The 27,990-nt window shown below is 36.9% G+C and overlaps 1 protein-coding gene across 2 annotated transcripts; it reads left to right on the top strand.

The window, feature by feature from the left end:
* The first annotated feature begins 18 nt into the window (after positions 1-18).
* On the top strand, positions 19-27,990 carry RAD21 (RAD21 cohesin complex component). 2 transcript variants are annotated; one of them, XM_027092599.1, is made up of 14 exons: positions 19-204; positions 7,231-7,405; positions 12,133-12,262; positions 13,827-13,926; positions 15,878-15,984; positions 16,280-16,486; positions 16,949-17,074; positions 17,409-17,531; positions 19,296-19,519; positions 20,742-20,901; positions 21,330-21,475; positions 24,185-24,334; positions 25,708-25,791; positions 26,288-27,990. In XM_027092599.1, the coding sequence occupies exons 2-14, from the start codon at positions 7,262-7,264 to the stop codon at positions 26,477-26,479; spliced, it is 1,893 nt and encodes a 630-aa protein (XP_026948400.1). In that variant the 5' UTR covers positions 19-204; positions 7,231-7,261; the 3' UTR covers positions 26,480-27,990. The 2 variants fall into 2 exon arrangements, with proteins under 2 accessions (XP_026948400.1, XP_026948401.1); XM_027092600.1 differs by lacking the exon at positions 24,185-24,334.

Below are 27,990 nucleotides of genomic sequence, written 5' to 3'. Positions count from 1 at the left end.
TTTGGGCGGCAGGAAGAGCCGCGGCGTAACGGCAGCCATCTTGTTTGTTTGAGTGAATCGGGAAGGAGGCGGCGGCCGTGGCGGCGGCGGGAGCAGCTCCGAAGCTACACCTCACAAGGGCTCCCCCCCTTTCCCCGCCCCCTCCCCCGACCCTTTTCCCCTCCCCAGGCCACCCAGCCCGCCCAACTCCCGGCGGAGAACAAGGTAAGATAGTCGGCCGACCCCTTCTTTTCCTCTGGCTCTCTTCCCCCCACCCGTTCCCTGCCGTCTTGCCGTCGGGGAGCCGGACTCCGGAGGAGGGGCGGTGGGGGGGGGAGGGCGAGGGAGACGTCGGCACTGCCTGCGCCCCGGGTCGGGGCAGTGCTGCCACCCTCCGAGCTCCCGAACCGCTGCGCCGCCGCCCAGGCCCCTTGCCCAGGTGCCCACCCTCAGCCGGGACCCGCGCAGCCTGGGCCCGCATCATTGTCTATTGGGTAACAAATGGTTCAGGTCTATTCCAAGTTCAAAGAAGCAGTTACTCGGTCGGTCTCTCGGGGAGACGCGGCTCTGGGCACCGGAGGGCGAGGAGGAGGTTTGAACGAGCGCGCTCTGGGCACCGGGCCGCCTACTCTTCGGGTGAAAATGGCTGTCTGGGAAGACGCGGGATTCGGGGCGGGAGACGGCGGCGGGGTGGCCGCCCGCGACGCCAGCTCCGAGGGGCCGCAGCCGTCCGCCGAGCGTGGGTGCGGGGGTAGGAGACACGCGGGCCCTGCCATCGCGGCCACGGTGGGGCCGGAGAACGGGGCGGGCCCCTCGCCAGGGACCAGTGTTGCTCCCCCTTCCCCGTTTTTTTTTTTTTTTTTTTTTTTTAAAGGAAAATGGTTACGCTGGAGATATCAAATATTGGACAGACCCATAGAAAACGCGATCAAGGGAAGTTGCCTCTGATTCTTAGGAAATTAGCATAATTGGTTTTCCTCCCTGGCTTTCCTAGCGATTGAGGATATTGAGTGTTGTATTTGGTGCGGGGGGGGGGGGCGTTTCTGACAAATGCCTGGTGTCTCCTTCCTCGCTGAGAAAGGCTTTGAGAATGATCTGCTGTGATAGTGTGGGGTGACACTGTCGAGCTGTGCTGCTGCCAGACTTAGCGGCCTTCTTCAAATTTGAAAGAGGGAAACGCTGGAGGGTTTGGCCACCTTACGATTTGTTAGGCTTTCAGTGTTCAAAAACGCGCTTGAGTTTTTAAGGGTTTCTGGTAAAGGCTACTGTTCATCGGCTTCCCTTTGCAAGCGAAAGTTAACATCTGCTCTCCGTATATTGTTTAGAATGATCATTGAATTCCAGAAACAAATTCCCATTTTCTTCCAACGAATGTAAATGCCAGGGAGCTGTGTGGTTGTGCGGAATGTTGAAGACAGGCTGCAGAAGCTTTCCTAAGTTGTAGCGTCACTAAATTACTTTGTTTCATGTTGGAAGCAACTAATCAATTACTTTTAAAAAGGCATTGATGAGGATGTATGCCATACCCAATGATTAAATTATTACCAGTTTGTAGATGAGGTGACAGCAGTGCATAACTCAGTGGACATAATACCTTTTTGTATACAAGTCAGAATTACATTGATAGAGCATAGCTTTTACCTTTCTTGTGTTTATAGAGGCAACGCATTAGTACAATCTAGGATTAACTTTTCTTAAGGATGAGAATTTCTTTCCTGGTGAGTTCCTATTTATTGGAACATAAAGATTCTGAGAAGTTTTATCTTTATAGTTTGGTACAGAAGGGAAATTTCTAATATCAGAAATAAAGATTTTGTGGTTTTTGTTTAAATGTTGTGATGTCAGAATTGTTAGGCATGATCATGATAGCTGGTATGTGCTCTGTGGGAGATTTTTTTTCCAAAGTAACTATTTGTGTCTGTAGTGGCATTGTGTTGGGTATGATGTTCTGTTTAATTCTCATAATACTGTTCGGGAAACATCCTCATTTTATAGATGAGAAGGCTAAGACTCAGATGTTAATTCACTTTTAACCCGTACAAAACAACTGTGGAGGGAGCTGAGTTTGAACCTAGGACTGTCCGATTGTAAAACTCTTCTTCAAAGAACATTTGTATCAAAAGGGAGGGGAGCTCTAGGGTGCAGGGTTGGAAATACCTTCTGTCCCTGAGACACTCCCCAAGCACCCCCAAAGAGATGGTTCCGTTCTTATCTGAGTTCGATGTTGATGTTTTCTAAGGTTAGTTATCACTGAATTTCCACCTTCCAGTTTTTTATAGTTAGGGAAAGTGAACTACACAGATTAAGCAGCTTAACATGCTAGTTACTGGCAAAGCACTCCCAAAATAATTGTTTTTACTTTGAATAGATGACGTTTGTGTGTGCCATAAGTTACAAAAGAAAAGAAGTCCAACAGTACAGAAGGGTAGTCTTCACTTTCTCACTGGGCACAGGTTCCAAAGGTGACGGGTGTCATCAGTTTTGTTTGCACTCCATAGATACTTTTTGCTCATGCAAGTGCGTGTTTGTATACATGTATAGAGAGAGCTCTCTTTTATCATTGTTTAAGAGTGCATGGGAATTCTATTGTATGATTGTATTAATTTGCTAAAAGTCAACTTATTAAGGGCTAGGTAGGTTATTTCTAATACTTTGCTACTAAAAGTCATGCTGGCAAGGCAACATAGTGTTTAGTTAGACTTGTGGGCTCTGAAGTTCAAGTTCCACTCGCATTAAATGCTGGTGACCTTTGCCACATTCCTTATCCTCTCCTTTTCTCCTTTTCCTGGTTTGTAAAATGGGCCAGTATTTATCTTCTAAGACTATCACGAAGAGGATGGACACCTAAAATACTTAGAGCTTAGTAAGTTTTTGGGTTTTTTTTTTAATTGTTATTATACATCCTCAAATATACTTTTGGTTTATTACTGGAAGTGCAGTTTCTTGCTGGAAAGTATGAGATGTTGCCACATTGCCCTTCAAAGAGGTCATACCAATTTATGCAACCAGTATCCTGCCCTGCTTTTTAACAGATGAGTGAAATATTATAATGATTTAACATCATTGTAGAAACATGAGCTGTAATTTGACTTTGGTTTTTTAGAAACATCTTAAAGAAATCGCCGTTTTTGCGTTCCTGAATATGTTCTAAATTATCAGTCTGTCATTTCACATCAGATTTAAATTACTTTTTAGGATCAATTTTTAAAAGTTGTTTGCTGCTTTAGAAAAAAATTGAGCAATCATGAAATTGGTAAGCTGTGCTTTTTGACCAAATGCAGACTTTCTGCTAAGATCTTTTGTAAAGAATTAGCAAAATTTAGAATCTTTAAAACTTTGAACCAATCTTCTTTAAAGATTGGTTAAAGGTTTGGTATTACTAAGGGAAAAAAATGGTTTAAAAGGCAACAATGATTACACTTGATTCTTATTTAGGTACAAGCCAATAGTTGACCCACTGCTGTACATCAGGCTTCCTTTAGTTATTAAGGTGATTTCCTCTTGCTAATTGTTTCCCAGATTAATTTTAGCACCACTCTGCTTTAGTTACTCCCCATCCAATGCCAAGAAAGCATCCGTTTAGGAATCTCTGCCTGGGCATAGCTGGGATATTTTAGGCATGGTACTCTTGACTAGCAGCTGAAGTGCTGGCCATGAACTGCTGACACCTGTTGAGACGTGCCAGTTTCAATTGCTAAAATTTCCAGAATTTTTTACATGTATCAATTATGAGATCACTTGGTGTATTTCATTTCCTTGTTCATTAAACACTTATTTAGTAGTTGACACGCAGCAGGGAGTATTCTAGGAGCCAAATAGTAAGAGTTTTTTTTACTTATTTGGAACATGACTATCTTCTATAGTGATACTTGGAGCTTATTGTGTATGACAGTGATCGTATTTCTGAGAACATAGAGCTATATTGGATTTCTACAAAATCCTGTAGATTATATTTATAATGCTGTAGAGGCAGCTTAATTTTTATGCTAACAAACTTTAAGGCTTGAAGTAGAAGCGCTGCAACATAGGAGGCTCTCTTTGATTATAGGAAGCAAATTTTGATCTGCTAAGTGGAATAGAAGGTGCACTTGAGGTGTTGTTATTTAATGCTTTTACCTTAGAGCATTTGATCCGAATTCTTCCTAGTTTAGTATTCCTTAGTTCTTTTCTTAACTCCACATTTGAGAGAAAAAGTTCACATCATTAGGCAGTTGATGAAGCCTATTTTATTTTTTTCTTCAGAGAAAATTTTCCTAATGTGAATTAATGATCCCCTGGAAGCATCTGGTTCAGAGATTGAAAATTTCATTAAGTGATGGAAACTGGAGATGAGGCAAACCTGACTGAATTACTCTTGCACCACCCTCCCAAACATTTTTTTTTTTTTTTTTTTTTTTTTCGGTGCGCGGGGCGCCCCCTTTTTTTGTTGTCCCTTCTGTTGCTGAGCACAGGCTCTGGATGCGCAGGCTTAGCGGCCATGGCTCACGGGCCCAGCCGCTCTGCGGCATGTGGGATCTTCCCGGACCGGGGCCTGAACCCGTGTCCCCTGCATCGGCAGGCGGACTCTCAACCACTGCGCCACCAGGGAAGCCCCCTCCCAAACATTTTTGACAGGCATAAAATCTCTTGCCTGGGTTACATTAACTAATATGTATGTATTTTCTGTACCTTATTGGAAAGAATGAGTATAGTTTTTAATTGAAAGTACAATAAGCAAACTCCTTGTTTAAAATTTACAGTCCCTTTGTAAAAACATGAAAATTCAAGTTAACTTACTCTGGATCTTTTTTCTTAAGCTAATTCAAAAGAAATTGTGCATTCCCAATAGCAGTGTATGAGAAATGGCAGCGTCTCTGTATCCCCACCAGCATTTGCTTCCTGTTGCCATTATGTTCTATTTTAGCTCCTATAAGAGGTGTGCAGTGATATCTTATTGGGTCTTAATTTGCATTTTCCTAATGACTAGTGATGCTGAGCATCTTTCTTGTTTTTAATTTGCCATCGGTATATTCTCTTCCTTGAAATGTCCTTTTTTTTTTTTTTTTTTTTTGCCCTTTTCTTGTTGGATTTTTTTTTTTTTAACTCTTTTAGTTTTGACAGTTCTTTATATATTTTGGATCCAGGTCCTTTTCAGATATGTGGTTTGCAAATATTTTTTCCATCTTCTGTCTTGTCTTTGCATCCTCAGTGGACTCCTTCATGTTAGGTTCTTTTCCTTTATAGGACATGTTTTTGGTACAATATCTAAAAATTCTTACCAAGCTTTAGATATCAAAGGTGTTCCTTTGTGGTTTTCTCCTTAAAATTTTATAGTTTTACATTTAAGTCTGCGATTTATTTTGACTTAATTTTTATATAATGTGTGAGGTTTGGATTGAGGTCTTCTTTTTTTTTTTTTGGCCTATGGGTGATGTCTGATCACTCAAGCGCCATTTGTCAAAGACTAAAAGACTACCTTCCTTCTTTGAATTGCTTCTGCATCTTTGTGAAAAATCAGTTGGACTTAATTGTGTGGATCTATTTCTGGGTTCTCTGCTCCATTGATCTGTGATTGATCTGTGTATCTTTCTCTTCACACAGTATTGACTGTTGTAGCTATATAATAAGTCTTAAAATTGGGTAGACTGATTCTTCCCACTTTATTTTTCTTTTTCAAAATACTTTTAGCTATTCTGGGTCTTTTGCCTTCCCTTATGAGTTTTAGAAAAATCTTGTCAGTAGCTATTAAAAAACCTCATTAGAGTTTTGATAGGAGCAGTGTTAAAGTTTCTTTAAAAGCTAAAGGAACACTTATCATGCTGTCCAATAACACCACAGAACATTTGTCTTGGAAAAATGAAAAATTAACATTTACCAAGTCTGTGTACACTAATATTTACAGTAGCTTTATTTGAAATAGCGAAAAACTGGAAACAACCGAATGTCCTTCAATAGGTAAATGGCTAAGCAAATTGTGGTACTATAACCACCCCCATGGAATGCTGCTCAGCAATGAAAGGGAACATACTGTTAAGACATGCAACAAACACTTGGATGAATTTGTATCATGATGCTGAATCCAAGAAGCTGTCCCAGAAAGTCACATACTGTATGATTCCATTTATATAACATTCTCAAAATGCTAAAATTTGAGTAAAGAACAGAGCGGTGGTTGCCAGGACTTAAGAATGGTAGGGAGCAAGGGATAGGTGTGACATAAGTTTTAAAAGTTTTTAAATTTTAATTAGTTTTCATGTGTTTTGGGTGTGCTTGAGTTCCTTTCTGTAAAAGCATGACTTACCTTTTTTTAGTGTTACGGACATTTCAGAAAAAATTCAGTTGGCAAAATAGATTTTCTAAAGTTTTCTGTGGAAAAGGGAAAATACATGATATAAGGGAAATTATCTTTTTACACCGTTCACATGCTCTCCAAGCTGGAGTTTTGCAGGCTGCCTTTTTTTTTTCTTAGATATTAATACATTAGGAAAATAAAAGGAAAATAAAAGAATAACATACTTGTGTTTCTACTAAGACTGTTTCAGTCATGAGTTAAATTGTATACTGTATCATTGTCCTGAATTTAGTGATCAAGTGCTTTCCAGATTCCTGAGTTGAGAAAACTATACAATGCTTATCTTTTTAAGGCTCAGCTTTTGAAAACTGCTTACCTGTAAAATGGGGCCAACCCACTTACTTATCTGCTTGGTGAAATATGAAATGCTTGTCATGAGGTAGCAATTATTATATAATGCATTTAGCTAAGAATCCCAGTTTTTAATGGGGTTCTAAACATGGAAATTTCCTCATTGATTAATATCTGTGCCTGAGTGTTTTTCTTCTTGGACATTCTTTTCTTGTCATGAAGAATATATTTTCTGGCTTTTGGCCAGAAGCAGGCTTATTTTTACAGTTAGTAATCAGGATAGGAATGGAATTAACACTTGATGGAACTTCAAAAAGAAGAGTTTTCTGAAGACAGTTTTTACTTAAAGGAAAAAAACCAAACTAGCACTTTTAAGATGACAGTAGGGCATGGAAGTGACCTGACTTGTCCCCTTACCTTTCAGCTTAGCATTTGGGGGGATCTTTTCTTACCTTCTCAAAATTAAACAAGAGATTGTTTTTTATATGCATACTATACTTCACTCAAGCCTTTCGTAGTTTTCATATTTAGAAGAATAGGAGACTTTTATTTTCACGTTTCTTGTATGTCTTGTTAAATAATTCAGTTCTCATGTGGTGTTGTTTGCATTAACTTTTTGTCCCCTTCAGGTTTCCTCCTGTTTCATAGTCAACCAGAACAATGTTCTACGCACATTTTGTCCTCAGTAAAAGAGGGCCTCTGGCCAAAATTTGGCTAGCGGCCCACTGGGATAAGAAGCTAACCAAAGCCCATGTGTTTGAGTGTAATTTAGAGAGCAGTGTGGAGAGTATCATCTCACCGAAGGTATGTTTGATGTTGATATTTTTATTCACTTCGTTGATTGTTCATTGATGTGTGAAATAGAATTCTATAAAAACAGCTTCTTAGGTAGGCACCGATGTATACTGGAGGTAAAGAAAATCCATAGCCAGAGTTTCAATTTGATACTCTCTTCTCTTTAAAAATTCTGTTGAGTACACAGATATCTTCATTTGCCTCTTTCAGTGGCAGATAAGCATGGTCGGGCAGTACCCAAATACTTTATATTTAACTTTCTAGATGTTTTTTATACTGAATATGTGTATAGGTATTCCTGATTGAGGAATTTACAAAGTTTTCAAAATAAGGACCCATTAGTTAGAAAATGTTGCAGGGGCCAGATCTAACTATTGATACTTTATCCACGTAGCAAATAGTATCCAGAACACTTGCTCCACCTCAGCTTCCCAGGCCTACTTGCCGTTTCTTGAAGATGCCAGAACTTTTCCCCATCGTAGAACTTTTGTACTTGGCCATCTTTCCCTAAATATTTAATTACTGTGTTCCCCTAGAATGGAAGCCTTATGAATGTCCTTACCTTATCTGCCTTGCTTACTACTCTGTTTCTAGAGGAGATTTTATTGATATCCTCTGAAACTTCTGAAGCAGTGGTTTCCACCCTTGTATTTCACAAATAGTATGACTTAATATGTGTTTTTTGTGTTGCCAAGGAAAGACCATTCAAACAAACAGTCACAATTATAGCTACTAACATCATGAGCATTTCATTGAGGAACAGACAGGTTGACTTTAAAAATGTATGAAGGGTTAATCTCAAAATAAAGGTATAGTCCTTGAATATAATTTTTATATATCCACATACACACACATATCACATCTGTGTTTTAAAGGTCCTTTCCTGGGCTTTGTATTTATGCATATGCATACACACATACATGTACCAGTTTTCCTATTTTGAAAGCATTCCAGATTGCAGCTCCCTGGATCAGCTTTGGGAGCTCCTCTTAGAATTAACAGTTTGGACAATGCTGGTATAGTGTGTTAAATAAGAGTAGTTCTTTACTGCTGAAGGAGCAAGGGCATCCCAGGAACAAAGGTGGGATGTAGCAGAGACTTGTTCAGAAAAGTTTTCTGGGAAAATAAATGTTTCACAGGAGAGAAGTGAAAGTTTGTATTTGGAATTAGATTAAATTATAAAATTTCTATCTGTATATGGAAATTCAACTGGTCTTAGAGTTATAGTGTAGAATTTATTGGTGTTAAAGATGTTTCTATTATGTTATTTCTAAGACAATACTAATTAGAAAACTTTACAAACAGGGGAAAATAAGTGACCTGTAGTTCTACCACCTAGAGAAACCTTTAGTATTTTGCTATGTCTTCTAGACTTTTATGGGTGCATGTGTTATACATGTAATTTTTCTCCTTTCTTATGCATGTATAAAAAAACTGCACTGTAAGTTTTGTAACAGGACTGCATTCAGGAAAAGCTCTGTCATAACTCTGCCATCATTTTTAATGGTTGCATTGTACATTGTCATAGTCTTTTACCCACAGAACATAAATACACAAAAAAAACCCAGAAACACAACTTGACCAAAATTGAAGTGAGGTTATTTGTGTTTTCATAAATTCTAATGCGTATGGTTATGGGGAGCTGCTGCAGACACTCTTGGGAATGTTTTAATAAACGGCATGTGCACTGCATTACCTTTATAATATTCAAAAAGCTCTGAATTCCAAAACACATTTGGCCCCTAGGACTTAATATAAAGGATTATGGACCTGAAATTTATCATTTTGATTGTGTATGATTTGTTTGACCAGCTTCTTTTGGGAGGGAGGGAAATAATCCATATTTTTTCCAAATTTTTTGAATTTAATTCCTCTGGTCTGTATAATGCAACCATTAAAAATTATGATAATGCTATGAACAGAGCTTTTCCTGGCTGCAGGCTCATTACAAAACAATATAATACAGTTTTTTGTGTACACATGCACACAAAAAGAAAAATTGTGTTTATGCATATATAAAAGCCTAGAAGGCATATTAAAATATTACTAAAGGTTTCTCTAGGTGGTAGGATTACAAGTTTTTGTTTTCCTCTTTTTAAAAAACAGCCATTTAGTAACTGTTACTTGTAAAATCTTTTGTTCTCTGTCTTTCCTTAATGTTGATGTTTAGGAATATAATTATTGGAGCAGGTGATATACTTATTTTAAGATTTCTGATGTGCATTAACAATTGTTCTGTGGGGAAATTGCACCAGTGTGCACTGCTGGTCGAATTGTTTGAGAAGATGATATTTTCTTTTTATAGGTCTGTTTACTGAGTTAGGTGAATGGAGAAAGGAGAAATTGAACTCTTTTCTTAAAATTGATAAGTGTGGCTAACTTTAACATCCATAAGCAAGTATTGAGGGTGATTTGGCTTAAAAGGATAACAAACTTATTCATAATATGTGCAGAGTACTTTGTACCCCATTAGGGACACTACAACTTTAAAAACCATTTCTAAGCGTGTTTTTATTTGATTGATTGATTTTGTTTTATTGTGATAGAATATATCACAATAGATATCTCCACAGGGTGAACTGACCTGAAAATTTCTAATGTCTGCTTTTGTTGTGCAGTTCTTGTGGGTGAAATGTTGGTTTAGTCGTTTAGAACAAGTGGCAGACAAATTGCTCCTTGCAGCTGCATGCGTTCTCTCTCCCCCCTTCCCCTCTCCGTCTCTGGTTGGAACAGCCCCTCTTAAATCCCTGCAGATCAGAGTTTTCCTTGGATGTATAGCCTGTGTTCTTGATTATACCTCCACTCTTAACATGAGCTAGTTCAACAGCAAAAATGCCACACCTCATTTTACCTATTCTGGGACTGAACTCTGAACCAAACTAATGCAGAAAGAAAGACTTGGCCCAAACACCACCTTTTTATTTAATGAGGTGACTACTTTATTATCTGCATTTTTAAGAAATTTACTTTGAGGTAACATTGATTTATAACATTATATAGATTTTATATTTCTACTTCTGTATACCCCACAGTGTGCTCACCACCAAAAATTTAGTTTTCATCCATTACCATACAGTTGATCCCCTTTAGCCATTTTGCCTTTCCCCCACCCCTTCTCCTAAGGTAACCGCTACTCTCTTCTCTGTATCTCCATGTTTTTGTTTAAACACCACCTTTTAAAAGTTGCTAATTCTGGACAAGGTAATGGCATGCCAAGATTGGGGGTTTTTTCCCTCCTTTTTTCTTAGGTGAAGGTGCAGTCAGCAGTAATTTTAAATTTCCTAAGACTACACCATAAAGGGAGATTCTCATTTTCCATTATGAGCAGTATTTTAATTGGGTATTATTTTTCATATCAGGGATTTATCATCAGATAAGTCCTAGATTTAGTTATAAATTTATTACAGTTTTAGATACTTAAGAATTTATAACACTAAACTTCATAATTTATGCTGTTATGAGATGTGACCATAAATATAGAGCCCGAGAGTTACTGTAAATAGGATTCTGGACTGCTATAGAGAGTACCCATATTAAATAAGACAACACATTGTATTTGTAAGTTATAAGTAACATAGTGTACTAAGCATAATTTAAACTTTAAGCAAATATTTAACAGCTTTCTTTGCTACTTAAAAATTTGATGTTTTTATGGTGTTATCTGGAAAACAATCTGGTAAAGTTGAGCTCATGTTTTCTTGTTCTTAAAAAAAAAATTCTTATTATAACCAGAGGAATTTTGAATCATTCTATTTAGATTGGGTATTTACTTCTCTCATTCTTTTCCAACTACTCTGTCTCATCCCACATACTGGATCCCCCTAAGCACTGATCAAGATCTACCTTGATAAAATACAGGCTGAGGAATGTATTTTCTTGTGAAGAAAGATGGATACCATTATCCTTTATCAGTTAGTATGCTTTCGAGTCAGGTAATAAAAACTCAGTGAAAAGTGGCTTAAACAATAAGGAAATTAACAGTCTTATTTAACTAGAAGTTTAGAAATAGGAAGATCTAGGTTCAGCAGTTCAAAGATGTCATCCAAGGACTCACCTTTCTTAGTTTAGTGGCTTCTTGTCCTCATGCAGACAGCCTTGCAGTTACGGGGGTACTGCAGGCAGCTACAGGCCCCACCTACTCACAGTGCAGGAAGGAGAGAAGGAAGGGAGGGGTGTTCGTTGTTTTGTTTTGTTTTGTTTTAATTGGGAAAATCTTTCTCAGAAATTCTCTGACCTACTTGACTGAGAAGTTGGCTCAGTCAAGCCAACTTCTCGTTGGCTGAACTGGGTTACATGCCCGCTCAAAAACGAGCACCAGCAGAGAAGAATGAGACAGTCATCCTTCAAGACTGGGGACATTTCACTTCCCAAATAAAATCAGAGTTCAGTTAGCCAGCAAGGAGCAATGACTCTAGATTGGCAACCAAAAGCGCCACATACTTCTTAATGTGCTAATGACAACAGTTCATGGATTGCCTTAATACTTGCTTCATAGCTACCTTCACATCTATATTCATTCATGAATTTCTGCCAGTCTATTCTTTGGGTATACTCAGGAAATTTACAGGTAAAGGCAGTGAGAAATAAAATATACATGATTGTGAGGTAACTTCAAATAAATGGTTAAAAGTATGGAGAGATATAAATTGCCTATGAATTGCACAACATACAAGCTTTGAAGTAGTCTCTAAATCCAGAAAATTAACTTTATAAATTAGAGTAATGTTAATTCACAGGTGAAGATGGCACTCCGAACGTCAGGACATCTCTTACTGGGAGTAGTTCGAATCTATCACAGAAAAGCCAAATATCTCCTGGCAGACTGTAATGAAGCATTCATTAAGATAAAGATGGCTTTTCGGCCAGGTATTGTTGACTTTTTTGTTTTGTGTTTAACTTTGGAGTTAATCGTGTTTAGTTTAAAAACTGCTAAGCAAATATGCTAGATGAGCGTAGTTTGTTTTGTTTTAATTGCAGTACAGGGAACCCCTTAAAAACGGGGCAGAGCTTAGAGAGGCAGTGTTTCAAGGGAGAAAACCGATTTTATTTTTGTTCTACATATGGAATTATGACAGTTACACCTTTTTTGTTAATCCTTTGGAGTTGCCTTTTTCTTTTAACGCCTTTTTCAGCAATCATCAGAGGTTGAAGTGTGGAAAACTAATGTTCTGTGATTTTTAAAAAGCTCAGGAAAGAAAATATTAGACTTCTAATTTTTTCCTGAATAATTTTAGTGTATTTTTTTTTTTTTTTTTTTTTTTTTTTGTGGTACACAGGCCTCTCCCCGTTGTGGCCTCTCCCATTGCGGAGCACAGGCTCAGCGGCCATGGCTCACGGACCTAGCTGCTCCGTGGCATGTGAGATCTTCCCAGACCGGGGCACGAACCCATGTCCCCTGCATCGGCAGGCAGACTCTCAACCACTGCGCCACCAGGGAAGCCCTTAGTGTAGTCTTAAAATCAAATTCACTTTTAGCTTAAGTTGTTGAGACTTTATTAAATGTTCTCTATAGTTCTTCATTGTTGTTTTGTTTTAGGTAATAGTTGATTCTAAATTGGACTCTAGCAACCAAACTTGCATCTGCATAGATAATTACTATTGTATAATTTTTTAAAGCATTGACAAAATTTTATTCTGATTAAAATAATCTCAATGTGTAGGAGAGATGCCTTATACCGTAATTTCTACTGTTGTTATATTCTTATACTTCCATTTATTTTAATATATAAATAGTGAAATCTTTGAGATCTAAGATTTGGTTAAAAGTAAAATATTTAGGCGGGGGCCGATGATTTCTTATATGTGGCTACTAAGTGTATTTTGCTTAAATAACATGTTTTGTTTCTTTTTATCTTGTAAAGCAATGCATTTTTATTATAGACCACTTGAAAAATATAGGGGAAAATGTAAAGAAAATTGAAATAATTTAATCCCACTTTCCTAAAATAACCAGTTCCTCTTAACATTTGGGGTATTTTTTTGCAGTCATTCCTTTTCCTCATAAATTTCATGCTTATTTAGAAAACTGTTATTAATATTTATTGTTGATACGTCCTTTTAAAGACTTCTCAGTTTAATGCATAATTAGTGCTTTGACCTCTTGTAACACAAGTAATGTGGCTAATGATTATTAAAAAAACAAAAGTACTTGAGCTTCAGTGGTACTTTGCAAATATTATCAACCCTTCTGGAAAATAACCTTAAGAAATTATACTGACTTTTTTTTAACATCTTTATTGGAGTATAATTGCTTTACAATGGGTGTTTGTTTCTGCTTTATAACAGAGTGAATTAGTTGTACATATAGATATGTCCCCATATCTCTTCCCTTTTGTGTCTCCCTCCCTCCCTATACTGAGTTTACCTTCGTTGACCCCTTGATAATCTTTGGTGTAGCCACAGGTCTTCAAGCTTACCGTTTCTTTTCCAGGTGTTGTTGACCTGCCTGAGGAAAATCGAGAAGCTGCTTACAATGCTATTACTTTACCTGAAGAATTTCATGATTTTGATCAGCCATTGCCTGACTTAGAGTATGTCTCTCTCTCTCTGTCTCTTCTTCTTTTTTTTTTGACTTGGTGTGCAAAAAACATTATTGGCTTACCAAATGCATAGTTTTCTTGGGATGTTTTGACATTGCATTAACATGTAGCTAGAATGCATGTGCTTTCATTTAGTGTATAAATATGAAACACATAACCTAGAAGTGTTTCTTCTATAAGATCATGTAGAAGATGCCAGCTTTAACACAGCTAAGAGAATTCTGATTTGCTTAGGCCATTGTGTAAACTGAACAGCAGTCCAGCTGTTTGCTTTACATAATGATATCAGTAAAACTTGAACTGTTGCTTCATGATTTTTTTCAGAGGTATATAGTAAAGTCATCTACCAGTTTATCATCTTGGCCAAGCTATACTCAGCCACAATTTTTGTTCTTTTCTTTTTTTAATAAACATATGAGATAACTTTCTATAAAGAGCAAGAAAGGGTCATTGTCACACAACATTTAAGACGAGAAAGTTGTACAGAGATGGCCATTACAGCAGAATACTGTGGTATGTTGTTTCCCTCTTCTCAAGTCTTCAGAATTCAGCTATGATTACCATGACAGGGAAGTGACTGTCACTTTCCAAGTGATTGAGTAGCACAGTTATCCGAGAAACCCTCTACACCAATCCCCATTTATTTTTTGACAAATTTGTCTGCTCTTTTAAAAAATGATCTTTGACTTTTAATTATAGGAGTAAATTTATGATTTATTTTGCATTTATTGTGTTAATTAGTGCTAGGCACTATTTGGCTGCTTTACTTTTTCCTCCCTTTCTTTATACTCCTATTTTATTTTTAAACTATTTTTATGGTGGAATTTTTTAACATAGCTAAACAGTAGAGAGATTAGTAAATATTATGAACCCCAGGTACTGATCATCCAGCTTCTTTCATTATCAATATATTGCCAGTTTTATTTCATGTGTACCATTGGCCCTTAGACAGGTTTCACCTGGGAGGGTCTACTTATGTTCAGATATTTTTTCACTAAATACATGCTACAGTACTACACAGTCTGAGGTTGGTTGAATTAGTGGATGCAGAACCACAGTTACAGAGGGCTGTCTGTAAAGTTATATGTGGATTTTTGACTTCAGGGTCAAAATTCCTAAATCCCACATTGCTCAAGGTCTCAGCTGTATTTCTCCAATTGACCTTCTAACAACGGATTATTTTAAAGCAAATAACAAATATTTTATTTCATCTGTAAATACCTTGGAATGTATCTCTTTAGAGGCAAGGAATTTTTAAAACAAAGCCATAACACTACCACAGTTTTTTTTAAATTACAATAATTCTTTAATATAATATACAATCAGCAGTCAAATGCCCCCAGTTGACGCTTAGGCTCCCCCCGCCCTGCTTTGTTTCAGCTACGGTCTATACAGAGTTTCCAGCCTGCATTTGGTTGATATGTCTCAGAAGTCTCTCGTAAGAACCTGTAACAGAGCTACATGTTTTTTGTGTGTTTGTCCTTGCCATTTATTTGCTGAACAAACCTGGTGATTTGTTTGGAAGTATTTACATTCTGAATTTGGCCGATGGTGTTCCACATTTGTACTAAACAGTCTCAGAAAAGCCAGTAACTTCAGTGTTCACATAGCCTGTAAGTTGCAGGGCCCTGATGAAAACCCATGCCTATCTAGCCCATGCATCTCTAAGTTTTTGCACTGTATACCATGTTGCCTTATGTAGTGATTTCAGCATATTATATTTTGCTTGCTGGTCATTAACAGTTTTAAAATTTAAATACAAATTAACTTCCACATCATTTAGATTCTTGGATTGTATTTATTTAATATTAAATATTTAGGCTCCATAGGTTGTATGTATGGTTTTTTTTTCTTGCTTATATAAAGAATTGAGATGTGTGTTCCCTTATAAATACATTACAATGAGACTTGAGACTACATTGTATTTGAAATTCTCTTAAAGTGACATCGATGTGGCCCAGCAGTTCAGCCTGAACCAGAGTAGAGTGGAAGAGATAACCATGAGAGAAGAAGTTGGAAACATCAGTATTCTACAAGAAAATGATTTTGGTAATAGAGAAACAAATCATTAGCCACTAGCTATAATGTTAAAATTATGTTATGTAATATATTTAGGGTAACCTAAATTTGGATCTTATATTTGAATTTTCTCATGCACCAGAATCAGTTTATGAAATATAATAAAGATTTAAAGTTTAAACTAGATGTTTTAATATTCAAAGATAAATAAGGCTTCAGTAAGCAAATGTGACATTATAATTAAAATAAATCATTAGCCATTTTCTTTTGATTCGGTGATGTTTCTAACTTTTTTTCAACTAATGACCAACTAAAATTTGTTTAGGTGACTTTGGAATGGATGATCGTGAAATAATGAGAGAAGGTAGCGCTTTCGAGGATGATGACATGTTAGTGAGCACTGGTGCTTCTAACCTCCTATTAGAGCCTGAACAGAGCACCAGCAATCTGAATGAGAAGATTAACCATTTAGAATATGAAGACCAATATAAGGATGACAATTTTGGAGAAGGAAATGATGGTGGTATATTAGGTAAGTCACAACAAGGTGATTATTCTAACATAATTTCTTTATTTAGTTGCGGGGTTTTAGAGCAGTTGCTAATTCTTAGTCTTGAGCATCTCTCTAGGTATATATGTGTGAATTGTCACCAGTTGGTTCAGTAAAAGTTTTCTGTAAACCTGTAGCCTAAAACTGTTTTAACAATACCTAATTTTGTTTAAAACTGCTTGTCTTGGAGTTTTAAGTTTTACTAATTCTTCGAAGTACTCTATTTGTATTTAAGTAAATATATGTTTTAAAAATAAGAGATTTTTTTTCATATGTTAAGTGTTTTATACTTTTGTGTACTACCTTGAAGAGAACAGATGCATAATGAATACAGATTTAAATTTTTTAATTTAATCCATTTTAACATTATTTTTCCAGTGATTGGCTATTGTTCTTTTAGCATTTCTTTTTCAAATTGTAACTAAATTACATTCCGTATTTCAGATGACAAACTTATTAGTAATAATGACGGCGGTATCTTTGACGATCCCCCTGCCCTGTCGGAGGCGGGGGTGATGTTGCCAGAACAGCCTGCGCATGATGACATGGATGAGGATGATAACGTATCAAGTAAGCATTTCATGTTCAGTGATCCTGGGCGTGACGTATGGCATCCAAAAAGATATTCACTGTAGAAGACCAAAAACGAAAAGTTTCAGCTTTTAATGAGCTGTAAATCTCCTTAAAAACAGTGCTTGTGATTGAGTTTCTTTAACCCTGTGTTCTGCCCCCTTTTTTGGGCAATAGGTCAACTGGAGAGACCTCCTTATAACTAGAAAAGTGTTTTTTCTTTGGAACCCGTGGGTTTCTTTCAGTTACTCAAAGGGATTTTTTTCCCCCTCATTTGCTGGATATATATTATTAAATAGCCAAGCCTTTTGTGACCAAATTTCTGCTTTTACAGTGGGTGGGCCTGATAGTCCTGATTCAGTGGATCCTGTCGAACCGATGCCAACTATGACTGATCAAACAACACTTGTTCCAAATGAGGAAGAAGCGTTTGCTTTGGAACCTATTGATATCACTGGTGAGCAAACAAACTTTTTGACTTAGAACTTTTTTCTAGTTCTGGCTCATGTCCACTAATCTGCTGCTCATTTTAAATATAACTAAACTTTTCTCCTTTGTTAGTCATCTATTATGGAAACTTTAATTCACTTATAATTCGAATATCTTACAGAGTATCTTTACAAGTTGCTGTGAAATAAAAGTATGGAACAAGCTTTCTGCTAATAAATATCGTAGTCTTTGGGGGTTACAAAAATGCCAACAGGTCACATGTGTAACAGAAAGCATTGCAAGGCATTTTTCAGTAAAGTACAGATGACTGATCAGTTATCTTCCAAAATTCTAGATTTCTTTGTATGGTTTGGGCTACAATCTGGGAAAATCTAAAAATACTTTTAACTGGAAATATCAAAGGTTCTAAAATCAGTATTTTTCTTATACTGCTTATTAAGAAGCACAGCAAAGCATATTTAATTGGGGGTGCTGCTTCTGAGTAAAAGAGGCAGTATGTAATTTGGATGTGAAACTTTAAAATTTCTAGACGGTGTATGGGTACAATGGGGTGGAATACTTTAAGTCATTTACAGTATAATTCAAGTTACTGTTATTACTTCTAAGTAAAACAAGATTAACTTTTTAGGTTTCCTACTTAGAATCTGATCACCAAAAATTCTGATTTGGGCTTCTGGTTTAAAAAGAGTACTTACTGTGTAGCTATATTTAGGAACTAAAAATATAAAAATGAACAAGTCTTTATCCTTGTGGAACTTAAATAATACGGGAACATGGGTAATTAAGTAAATTATATACTATATTATTGACAGATATTACAGAGATCTATAAACAAGGTAAGAGGGACATATACTGCAGTGTTTAAAATAGGATAATTGAGCTTAGCCAGCTGTTACAAAAACTTGAACTTTTTAATTTCAAGGAAGGGAACTCTAGCTGGAGGACAGGGCCTGGACAGAGGCTGTCACTGCATAACATCTTTTTGAATCTTGAATTTTGAACCACATGAATATTTTTAAAACCTATGGGGTATATAACATGTATGACAATGAAATCTTGAGGAATTTATTTAATACCATGAGCTTTTCTGTATCTTAAGAAATTGAGATAATGTTACCTCTTTGTAAGAGTTTAGTAAGGATTAGAAATGAGGATACAAAAAAGTGTACAGGATGGAGTTCTGGGTTCATCTGACTGGGTTTGGGCTTGTTTCACTTTATCAAGCTGCTTGTGCAGCTGCCATACATGAATTGTAACTTTTCCAATAAAAATCATGGTAGTTGCAACCTTTTATAGAGTCCTCAATCTATGTCAGACATCATACTAAATATTTTACAATCCCCTATAAGTGGTTGGCCATATTTCAAATGAGAAAATGAAGAGGTTAGCAAAATGAAGTTAACTTTTCTTAATGGTCACTCACTTAATAAGTGGCAGAACCTAGGACTTGAGCCCAACTCTGAACCAAGTGTGATGTGTTTACAATATAAAGCTACACGGGCAAAAGTGAATTGGCTCTTGCCATTATTTTGCTCATTTTGTGCTAAAAGTCAACATTCATTCATTCAGCAAATTTTTATTGAACACCTGTTGTACGCTAGCCTCTATATGGTACTTGGGAAACATCACTTAAAACAGATTCTACCCTCATGAAAGCTTAACTTCTCCTCTAGGTGTTAGAAAAGCAGGAATATAATGAGACCAAATCTGGTAGTTGTATGTTTCATGCTGGCCTCAGAAAAAATGACCTTATTTTCTTATATCATGCCAGTCAAAGAAACAAAAGCCAAGAGGAAGAGGAAGCTAATTGTTGACAGTGTCAAAGAGTTGGATAGCAAGACGATTAGAGCCCAACTTAGTGATTACTCCGATATTGTTACTACTTTGGATCTGGCGCCACCCACCAAGAAATTGATGATGTGGAAAGAGACCGGGGGAGTGGAAAAACTTTTCTCTTTACCTGCTCAGCCTTTGTGGAATAACAGACTACTGAAGGTAATATAGTTTGCAGAATTTTAAATTTCATATAGATTTTGATCATTTTTTAAAATAAACTTTAAAAACTTTTGTTTGAATCATTTTTGATCAGGTATTGCTCAGTGATATAGCATCTTCTCTTTTTTTTCCTCCCTTAAACAACAGTATACTGAACATAAACCTGATCTGAAAGATCATGATAAGTGACACCTGCATTTCCAAAGGATGTAGAATTAATCTTCACTATTCTAAAAAGCCACTGATGTTTTTAATAACAGTTCTCTCTCCTCAACTTTCTATGATACATTACCACTTCTGTTGCCTTAGTGTGTACTGTGGTTCCAGTCTGCAATCTTTAGATGTTGCTTTCTGGCTAAAACAAGGGGTCGTTCTGCTTTTCCCACAGTACAGAAATCTGGCTTTATGAGAGTTTTTTTTCACTTACAGGCCCTTTCTGCTCACTTTAGGTTCCAGACTATTCTAAAGCAAAGTTCTGAGGCATCATAGAACCAATTGATTTTTACTATAAAGTGTTTAAAGCAGCAAGGCTTTGGTAAAACTGCTGTATATTGGAAGCACAATCGTAGAATCATTTGGAAGAAGGTTTTGAAGTGGGTTTTTTTTTTTGACTCAGTGGTCTCATTGTCAGGAATTTTTCTTAAGGAGTAATTCAAAATATGGAAAAAGCCACTTCTATAAAGATGTCCATTAATTATTATTTACAGTTAAAAGAAACTTAAAATAGTGAAGAATCATTCAAGTGTGGCATATATATATACACACATACATATATTTACTTCCACTCAGTGGAATATTCAATCATTAAAAATACTAGAAATGATAGTTCATGAAATTACTGTACAATATTAAGTGAAAAAGGCACTATGCAAAGCTGTTGGGTATGATTTCAGTTAGATTGTTTTAAGTGTATGAATATGAAAATAAACTGCAGGTAAATAAATTTAGAACATTAGCGTTATCTCCAAGTTATGAGACAATGGTTAAAAATTTCATCCTCAACTTTTCTAAAATTGCAAGTGAAAATAATTTTTACATAGAGGATTTCAAATTATAAAGTAGAATGAAGCATGAATATAGCATTAAGTAGAAATCATGCTAAATTATATATACAGATAGTTAAAACATACTTATGGAAAATAGTAATGCCAGTGGTAGGTTTTCGGTTCATGTGATTTATAGTAGAGATTTTATAATTGATATTTATTTCTTTATTTAATAGCTGTTTACACGCTGTCTTACACCACTAGTACCAGAAGATCTTAGAAAAAGGAGGAAAGGAGGAGAGGCTGATAATTTGGATGAATTCCTCAAAGAATTTGAAAATCCGGAGGTTCCCAGAGAGGACCAGCAGCCTCAGCAGCAGCAGCGTGACGTCATCGGTCTGTTCCACTGGAATAGTTCCCTGATACGATTGCAGTGAACGTTGGCTTAGAATTTACCTATATATTGCCAGAGTAAAAGAAATCAGGAACAAAGACGTATTCTCAAACTTTTGGACAGGGAAATACATGCCTTATATTCTCTGATTCCTTTGTTAGCTGGGAAGTTTTCAGAAAGGTCTGAGGCCTGGGACTTGGCCGAGTGATAGTCTACTAAAGGATTCTCCTGCCTTGGACTGGAGGTGGGACATGTCCTTTTAAAAACCTCTTCCCACCTTTAAATGTATTATAAATTTAGTAACCTTCGTGGAGGTAAAATTTTATTCAGCCTTCTTCATTAGGGAAAGTCTTAGCATATTAGTATTAAATGGTTCTAGAATGTTGAGGACTGTATGACCGTTGTCCCCTCTTCATATGATCGATTGCAGATGAGCCCATTTTGGAAGAGCCAAGCCGCCTCCAGGAGTCAATGGAGACCAGCAGAACAAACCTGGATGAGTCAGCCATGCCTCCACCACCACCTCAGGGAGTTAAGCGAAAAGTGGGACAGATGGACCCAGAACCCATGATCCCTGTAAGCACAGCTCTCCAAGATGTTTGGGGTGTGGGTGTGCGGGCAATGTTTTAGATCCCTAGTAACAGCAAGTGTTATTTAAGGAGACCTTTTGAAGTGTCTTGGTTTGGGCAGAAAATAGTAAGGAATGGGTCCAGAAAGAATGACAGCCGAGGATCAAAACACAATGTCCTGTAAGTGGGAGGTGTTCTTAGGAGTTTTTCTGACTCTGCTTCACAGTGGACTAAAGTGAGCATCCTTGGCTAATGTGGACTCCTTGACTCTGAACTTGGTTCTGGTTTTTACTTTACTTCTCAAACATTAGCCCATATTAGCCCACGGTGAATCTGACAGTTTAGATAGAAAAGTAAAGCAGCATATGGAACCTGTTAAGTACGTTGTGAGTAAAATGAAACAAACTTCCTGCTAATAATAACTTTGTCAGCAAGATGGAACATTTTTTCTCTGGTTTTATTGATATAATTGACATATATAAATTGTATTAGTTTTGGGTGTGCAATAGATAATGATTTGATAGATGTATATATTGTGAAATGATTATTACCATGGTAAGTTCAGTTAACATCCATCACCTCACAGAATTAGATTTTTTTCTTGTCACGAGAACTTTTAAGATCTACTCTTAGCACCTTTCAAGTACATAGTATATAGTTGAACCTCCTTATCCATGGATGTATACTGAGGGCTGTCTGCAGTACGAGACTTGAGCATCTGTAAATTTTAGTATTCACAGGGGATCCTGAAACCAATCCCCTGTAGATACTGAGGGACACCTGTATTGTTAAGTGTAATCATCATACTGTGTATTAGATCCCCAAAACTGACTGTGACCAGTATCTACTCGTTTCCCCCACCCCCTAGTAACCACCATTCTACTCTCTGCTTCTGTGAGTGTGAGCTTTTTAAGATACTTAAGATTCCACATGTAAGTGATATATCTATCATGCAGGATTGAGCGTTCTCTGATTTATTTCACTTAGCATAATGCCTTCAGGGTCCATCCATGTTGTCACAAAAGGCAGAATTTCCTTCTTACGGTGAATGATATTTCGTTGTGCACGTATATCACATTTTCTTTATCCATTTATGTGTTGATGGATACTTAGGTTGTTTCCATAGCTTAGCTATTATAAATAGTGCAGTGAACATTGAAGTGCAGATACTTTTCAGATAGCAATTTTATTTCCTTTGGATAAATAGTGGCTGCACCAATATACATTCCCACCAACAGTGCAAGAGGATTCCCCTTTTCTCCTCATCCTTGCCAACACTTGTTATCTCCTGTTTTTTGGGTGATGCTTTATTGTGGTTCTTATTTACGTGCCCCTGATTAGAGATGTTGAGCACCTTTTCATGTACCTGTTGGCCATCAGTATTGCTGTCTTCGGGAAAATGTCTGTTCAGATCCTCTGCCCATTTTAATCAGTTTGTTTTGCTCTTAAGTTGTGTTGCATTCTTTATATATTTTGGATATTATTCTCTGATTTGCAGATATATTAGTTTGATGAAGTCCTACTTGTTTATTTTTGCCTTTGGTGTCAAATCCAAAGTCGTCAGGACCAATGTTTTCTTCTAGGATTTTTATGGTTTCAGGTCTTAGATTCAAGTCGTTAATCCATTTTAGTCTTTTGCACGCGTCTGTCCAGTTTTCCCAACACCATTTATTGAAGAGATTGTCCTTTCCTCATTGTATGCTGCTTTGTGCTAAATTAACTGACCATATATGCAGAGGTTTATTCCTAGACTCTAGACTCTATTTAGACTCTATTCTCTTCCGTGTTCTGGTTTATTCCTTATAAATATTCCTGTATATCTTTAATACTAAGCAGTTTTAGGCTCTCTTATATACTCATCCAGTTGCTGAAAAAAGGTAAAGCAACGTCTTGCTACTTCATTTAGACTGGCTACCATTAGACTGGCTACCATTAAGTTCACTTCGTGTTCCTATCCTGAGTATAAAGGAAGGAGGTGGTCTGGTTTAAGGCTTCCCAAGCTTAAGTCTATAGAATAAATTAACTCTGGGCAAAGGGAGGCTTTTCGGTACCTTAGGCTCTTGGTTCAGCCTCCATCATCAAGACATTGGCAAAAGAATATTCTTTGCCAATTTTAACAACTAGTTCTCTATGCCCTCGGATGGTAAGGAGTTGTTAAAAAAAAGCGTTTTTGAGTTCAGGAACGGGAACAAGTAATTAGTGGGTTACTCTAGTACCACTCTCCGGGTAGTTGTTCCCTTGTCACTCTTTTAAGTCCAAGAAGAAAGAAATTCAAGAAATGGACCCAGAAAATTTGCTGCTGGAAGAGCACAAAGGCTCTTATTTCGAGCTCAGGCTGAGTTGCAGTAGCCCTTATACAGCAATGGTCGACAGTACCAGGCTAATTAATGTTCGAACCTTTTTGCGTTGCCCTGGAGTCAGTGGGTTCTGTTCAGTCCTAAAATGCTAATACAGAAAGTGTTGAGGGTTTTTTCTTGTTTGCAAATTCCTAACATAGAATTAAACAAAACACTTTTGTTCTAAGATAATGAATGGATTAATTTCCTTTGTAAAGTACTTTAATGTTGTGGCTTTACAGTAAAAGAACAAGATGTGTCATCAGGTTTTAATTATGAGGAAGTGTGAAAACTGCAGCAACTACATGCATGTTTGCATAGTTAAGAGAAGCTACCCTGGAAATGTGCATCTGAACTTGCCTTATCTTTATTGCTTTAAGCCTCAGCAGGTAGAGCAGATGGAAATACCTCCTGTAGAGCTGCCCCCAGAAGAGCCTCCAAATATTTGTCAATTAATTCCAGAGTTAGAACTTTTACCAGAAAAAGAGAAGGAGAAAGAGAAGGAGAAAGAAGATGATGAAGAGGAGGAGGTAAGAAAACGTTGTAAAAAAAGATCTGATGAATAAATTCCCATTCTAGGTTTAGCGAAAGTCTTCAACCAGCTCTTACTATTTTTCACCTTGGAGCTGAGTTCACTGTGGTGGAGCATCAGAGTGATGAAAAAATTTTGAATATAAGCAGAACTTAGCCAAATTCTTAGTGATCTAGACCATCATTAAGAACTTCAGATGTGCTGTGTTCTCTCTCATTTGTCCCTTGGGGGCTTTTCAAGGACATGGGACTTGCCCTTTCACTGATTTCTTGACTTCTGAATTGTCTGTGAGCTGCTTTTGTTATTGTGTGGTCAGCTATTAGCATCTGCCTCTCATCTATTTGTGTGGATTTTGCTTTTTCATTAGACTGGAGTGGTTTGTCCTGGGGCATGCTTTGGCTGTTCAGGTTTTTTCTTTCCCTCTTTTCCTGGATCTTTAAGGTTGTATATTAGAATGTGTATTCTTCTATTTGATGTTCTGTCAAATATTTTAAAGTTTCTTCCAATTTTCATTACCGTCTGGTCGTGTTTGTAATTTATGCCAGCACAGACTTCATAACCATTTAGTGCTTCACATGAGCCTTATACTGTTTTAAAGTCAGAATGTAGCCCCGAAGCTCTGCCAGCCTGTGTGCTAGAGTATCTCAGCCTTAGTGTTCAATTAGCATTTAAAATTATACTTTCTATGTTAAGCTGTTATTAACTCCTGGTTCTTTGGATGTGGTGATAGTTGCAGCATAGCCTGGAAGCATCTCAGCTGTTGCCCCATGCCAACTTAAGACAGTCTTGTAGGTGGCAGGTGACTGGCAGCCACGCCACTCCAGTTAAATATATATTATAATTATAGCCCATTGCTTTTAAAACACTGTATGGAACAGTATTACTTACTCATCTTTGCTAGCCTGCAGGCTCTTTGGTAGTGGTCCATAGTGAGATTAGGAATTTTCTGGAATACCATCGTCCAGAAAATCATGCTACAAAAAAAATACATAAATATACAATACATTCAGTTAAAATAAACAGTATGCTTAGTGACATAGTTGGTTTATTTCCTTGCTTAAGTTTCTTACCTTAGCAAGGGCCGGTAACGCATAGCTCGCCAACCAGCGATAGTCCATGGACCAGACCGTGTAGATCACACACTTATAGACCAGTACAGAGTCATATATTCAGTTAACTGCTTGCAGGTACAGAGGATTTTCTTTTGTAATTTAAGAAGGATGTCGAACTAGATGCTAAGTGATTTTTCCATTGGTCAAAATGCACACAATTTAGAGCTTTCAGGAGATACGGAAATGCTTCATTTTGTGCTTCATTTTGTAGCAGTTTTGGCAGTTTTTTGTTTTTGTGTGGGGGGTCATTTTCGCTCAGGATGAAGATGCCTCAGGGGGTGATCAGGATCAAGAGGAAAGAAGATGGAACAAAAGGACTCAGCAGATGCTTCATGGTCTTCAGGTAAAGTCTTAGAGAAAAAATTGCATCAAAGGCTTTTGGCAGTGTTTCCTTAAAAAAAAAAAAAAAAAAAAAATTAACCAGAAAACCTTTTGTGAAACTTTTTGCAAAACCACACACCTTAAACTATTTTAATACATAAGCTGTTGGGCTAAGAGTAAGCCTGGAAAGCATCCAGGTGAACACTTTCCCGTGGTTACCCTGCAAAGCAGAGCTCCTTTGTGTGTGCACATTTTCTTACTTTTGGTTGAGCAAATTTAATGGGTTGAATCACTAATTAGAAAAAAAGAATCATCTATATTAGGTTGCCCCAACAAATGTTAACTTTGCCCCCTTGCCTTTTTTAATGTGAGAAACACCCTGGTACTGTTCAAAAATCTACTCCTAGCCCCCAACAGAATATACAGTATACTTTTTTCAGTATCGAAAAGTAGTATCCTTTTAAAATTACTACTTCATTGTGTAGATTATTTTCATTTAATTCTTCCTTTCATTTCAGCGAGCTCTCGCTAAAACTGGAGCTGAGTCTATCAGTTTGCTTGAGTTGTGTCGAAACACGAACAGAAAGCAGGCTGCAGCAAAGTTCTACAGCTTCCTGGTTCTTAAAAAGCAGCAGGCTATTGAGCTGACACAGGAAGAACCGTACAGCGATATCATTGCAACCCCCGGACCAAGGTTCCACATCATTTGAGCAGCTAGAGCATTATAGCTAGTGTTCATTTCACTAGTGTGTACAAATTGCCCCCATGTGTAGGGCACACAGAACCCTTCAGAACCCTTCAAGAAAATTTAGATTTTTGTGTGTACAAAGTCCCTGCCTCTTTCTTCATGTTTTCTGGTATTTTAAATTTATCAATTAAGGGAAACTGCTTGTATGGTGTTTGTGCTCTGATGGAGAAAACAAGTACCCCAAGTTTATTTTAACAGTCCAGAACAGATTTGTGCAATATTGGCGCATATAATACTGTTGAGTAGCAGTGGAAAGTCAGGGTTTTTATCTTAGTTCTCCATTAATGCATTGTAAAGGAGAACTTTTCAGGAAAAAATGCCTGACAGTTAATAACTATAGTGTGAATCGTCTTTTCCCACCAGCACCGGGCAGTCTTCTTCGTAACCATTGTGCTTTAGGGATGGTGCCCAAAGCAGAGATTGTCCTCTTAGGTTTTAAAGTATAATTCCACACTTGATCATGGGGTTGTGTGAAATTGTACTGTAACTAATCCCTTTCAGCTACAAAAAAATAGGACTTGGTTTAAAGTGCCCTATTTTTTGTAAATCATTCCATTTGAACCTTTTTAATGAATCTTACTATCCTGAAATCTCTTGTTTTAGTGAGGCTCTGAAATGAGCAGAAATAGACTTTTTAGCGTAGAATGAATATAAAAAGCATTTATAACTTTCCAGGAGCTATAAATCAAAGTTTTAAAAAGATGTTTGGATATATTTGAGTATTCAGATCATGAAAATAGAAATTGCTATGCCAACTGAAAGGACAAACTGATGGGAAATCGTACAACTGGTTGACTTAACCTTTAAGCAGACAGTGCTGTAAAAACTAATGGCTTCTCTGATATTTATTATGTTTTAGTACTGATCATTTTTTCCAGTGCTTGCACACTCCTGTGTTTGGAACTCTAATAGCTTTGCAACAGAAATCCAGTATCCGGTTTCCTATAATTTAAGTGAAGAAAAACACATCCAAATAAAGGCTTTAATATTAACAGATCAGATAGCACCAGGAATTATGTGACTGTTACGATTATCAATACATGTCTTAACATTTTAGGGCAAAATTACACACTGAAAAGTTCTAGCTTTTAAGTGTTGGCACTTTTGTGGAAAACAAAAATCACTCAGACTTCAGTGTATACCCAATAATTTTAAATTATGTGAGATGTTTTAAGTTTGTGAACTCGTAATTACTGTTTTGATGATTCAGTTTCTTGAGAATGGTAATTGTATAAAATTGCTGTTGCCGCTTTATTTTCAATATGATGTGCCTGTAAACCATGGTTTTTTCTCCCTTTGTATAAAGACATTGTAGATAATTGAATGTTTGATTATAGAAAGGTCATTAGTTTCTTGTTACACATTTTGTTAGTCTGGTTTTTGTTGCTTATCAGGTTTAATATTGTTCTTGAAAATAGTTGATGCTATGTTATGTATAACTTTTCTAATAAAAGTTGTGTTATAAGCTGTAAA

The sequence above is a fragment of the Aethalodelphis obliquidens genome, unplaced genomic scaffold, assembly GCF_003676395.1.
Source record: "Aethalodelphis obliquidens isolate GAN/ISIS:26980383/991018 unplaced genomic scaffold, ASM367639v1 scaffold79, whole genome shotgun sequence".
Lineage (NCBI taxonomy): Eukaryota > Metazoa > Chordata > Mammalia > Artiodactyla > Delphinidae > Aethalodelphis > Aethalodelphis obliquidens.
This window is presented reverse-complemented; position numbering and strand designations above follow the sequence as displayed.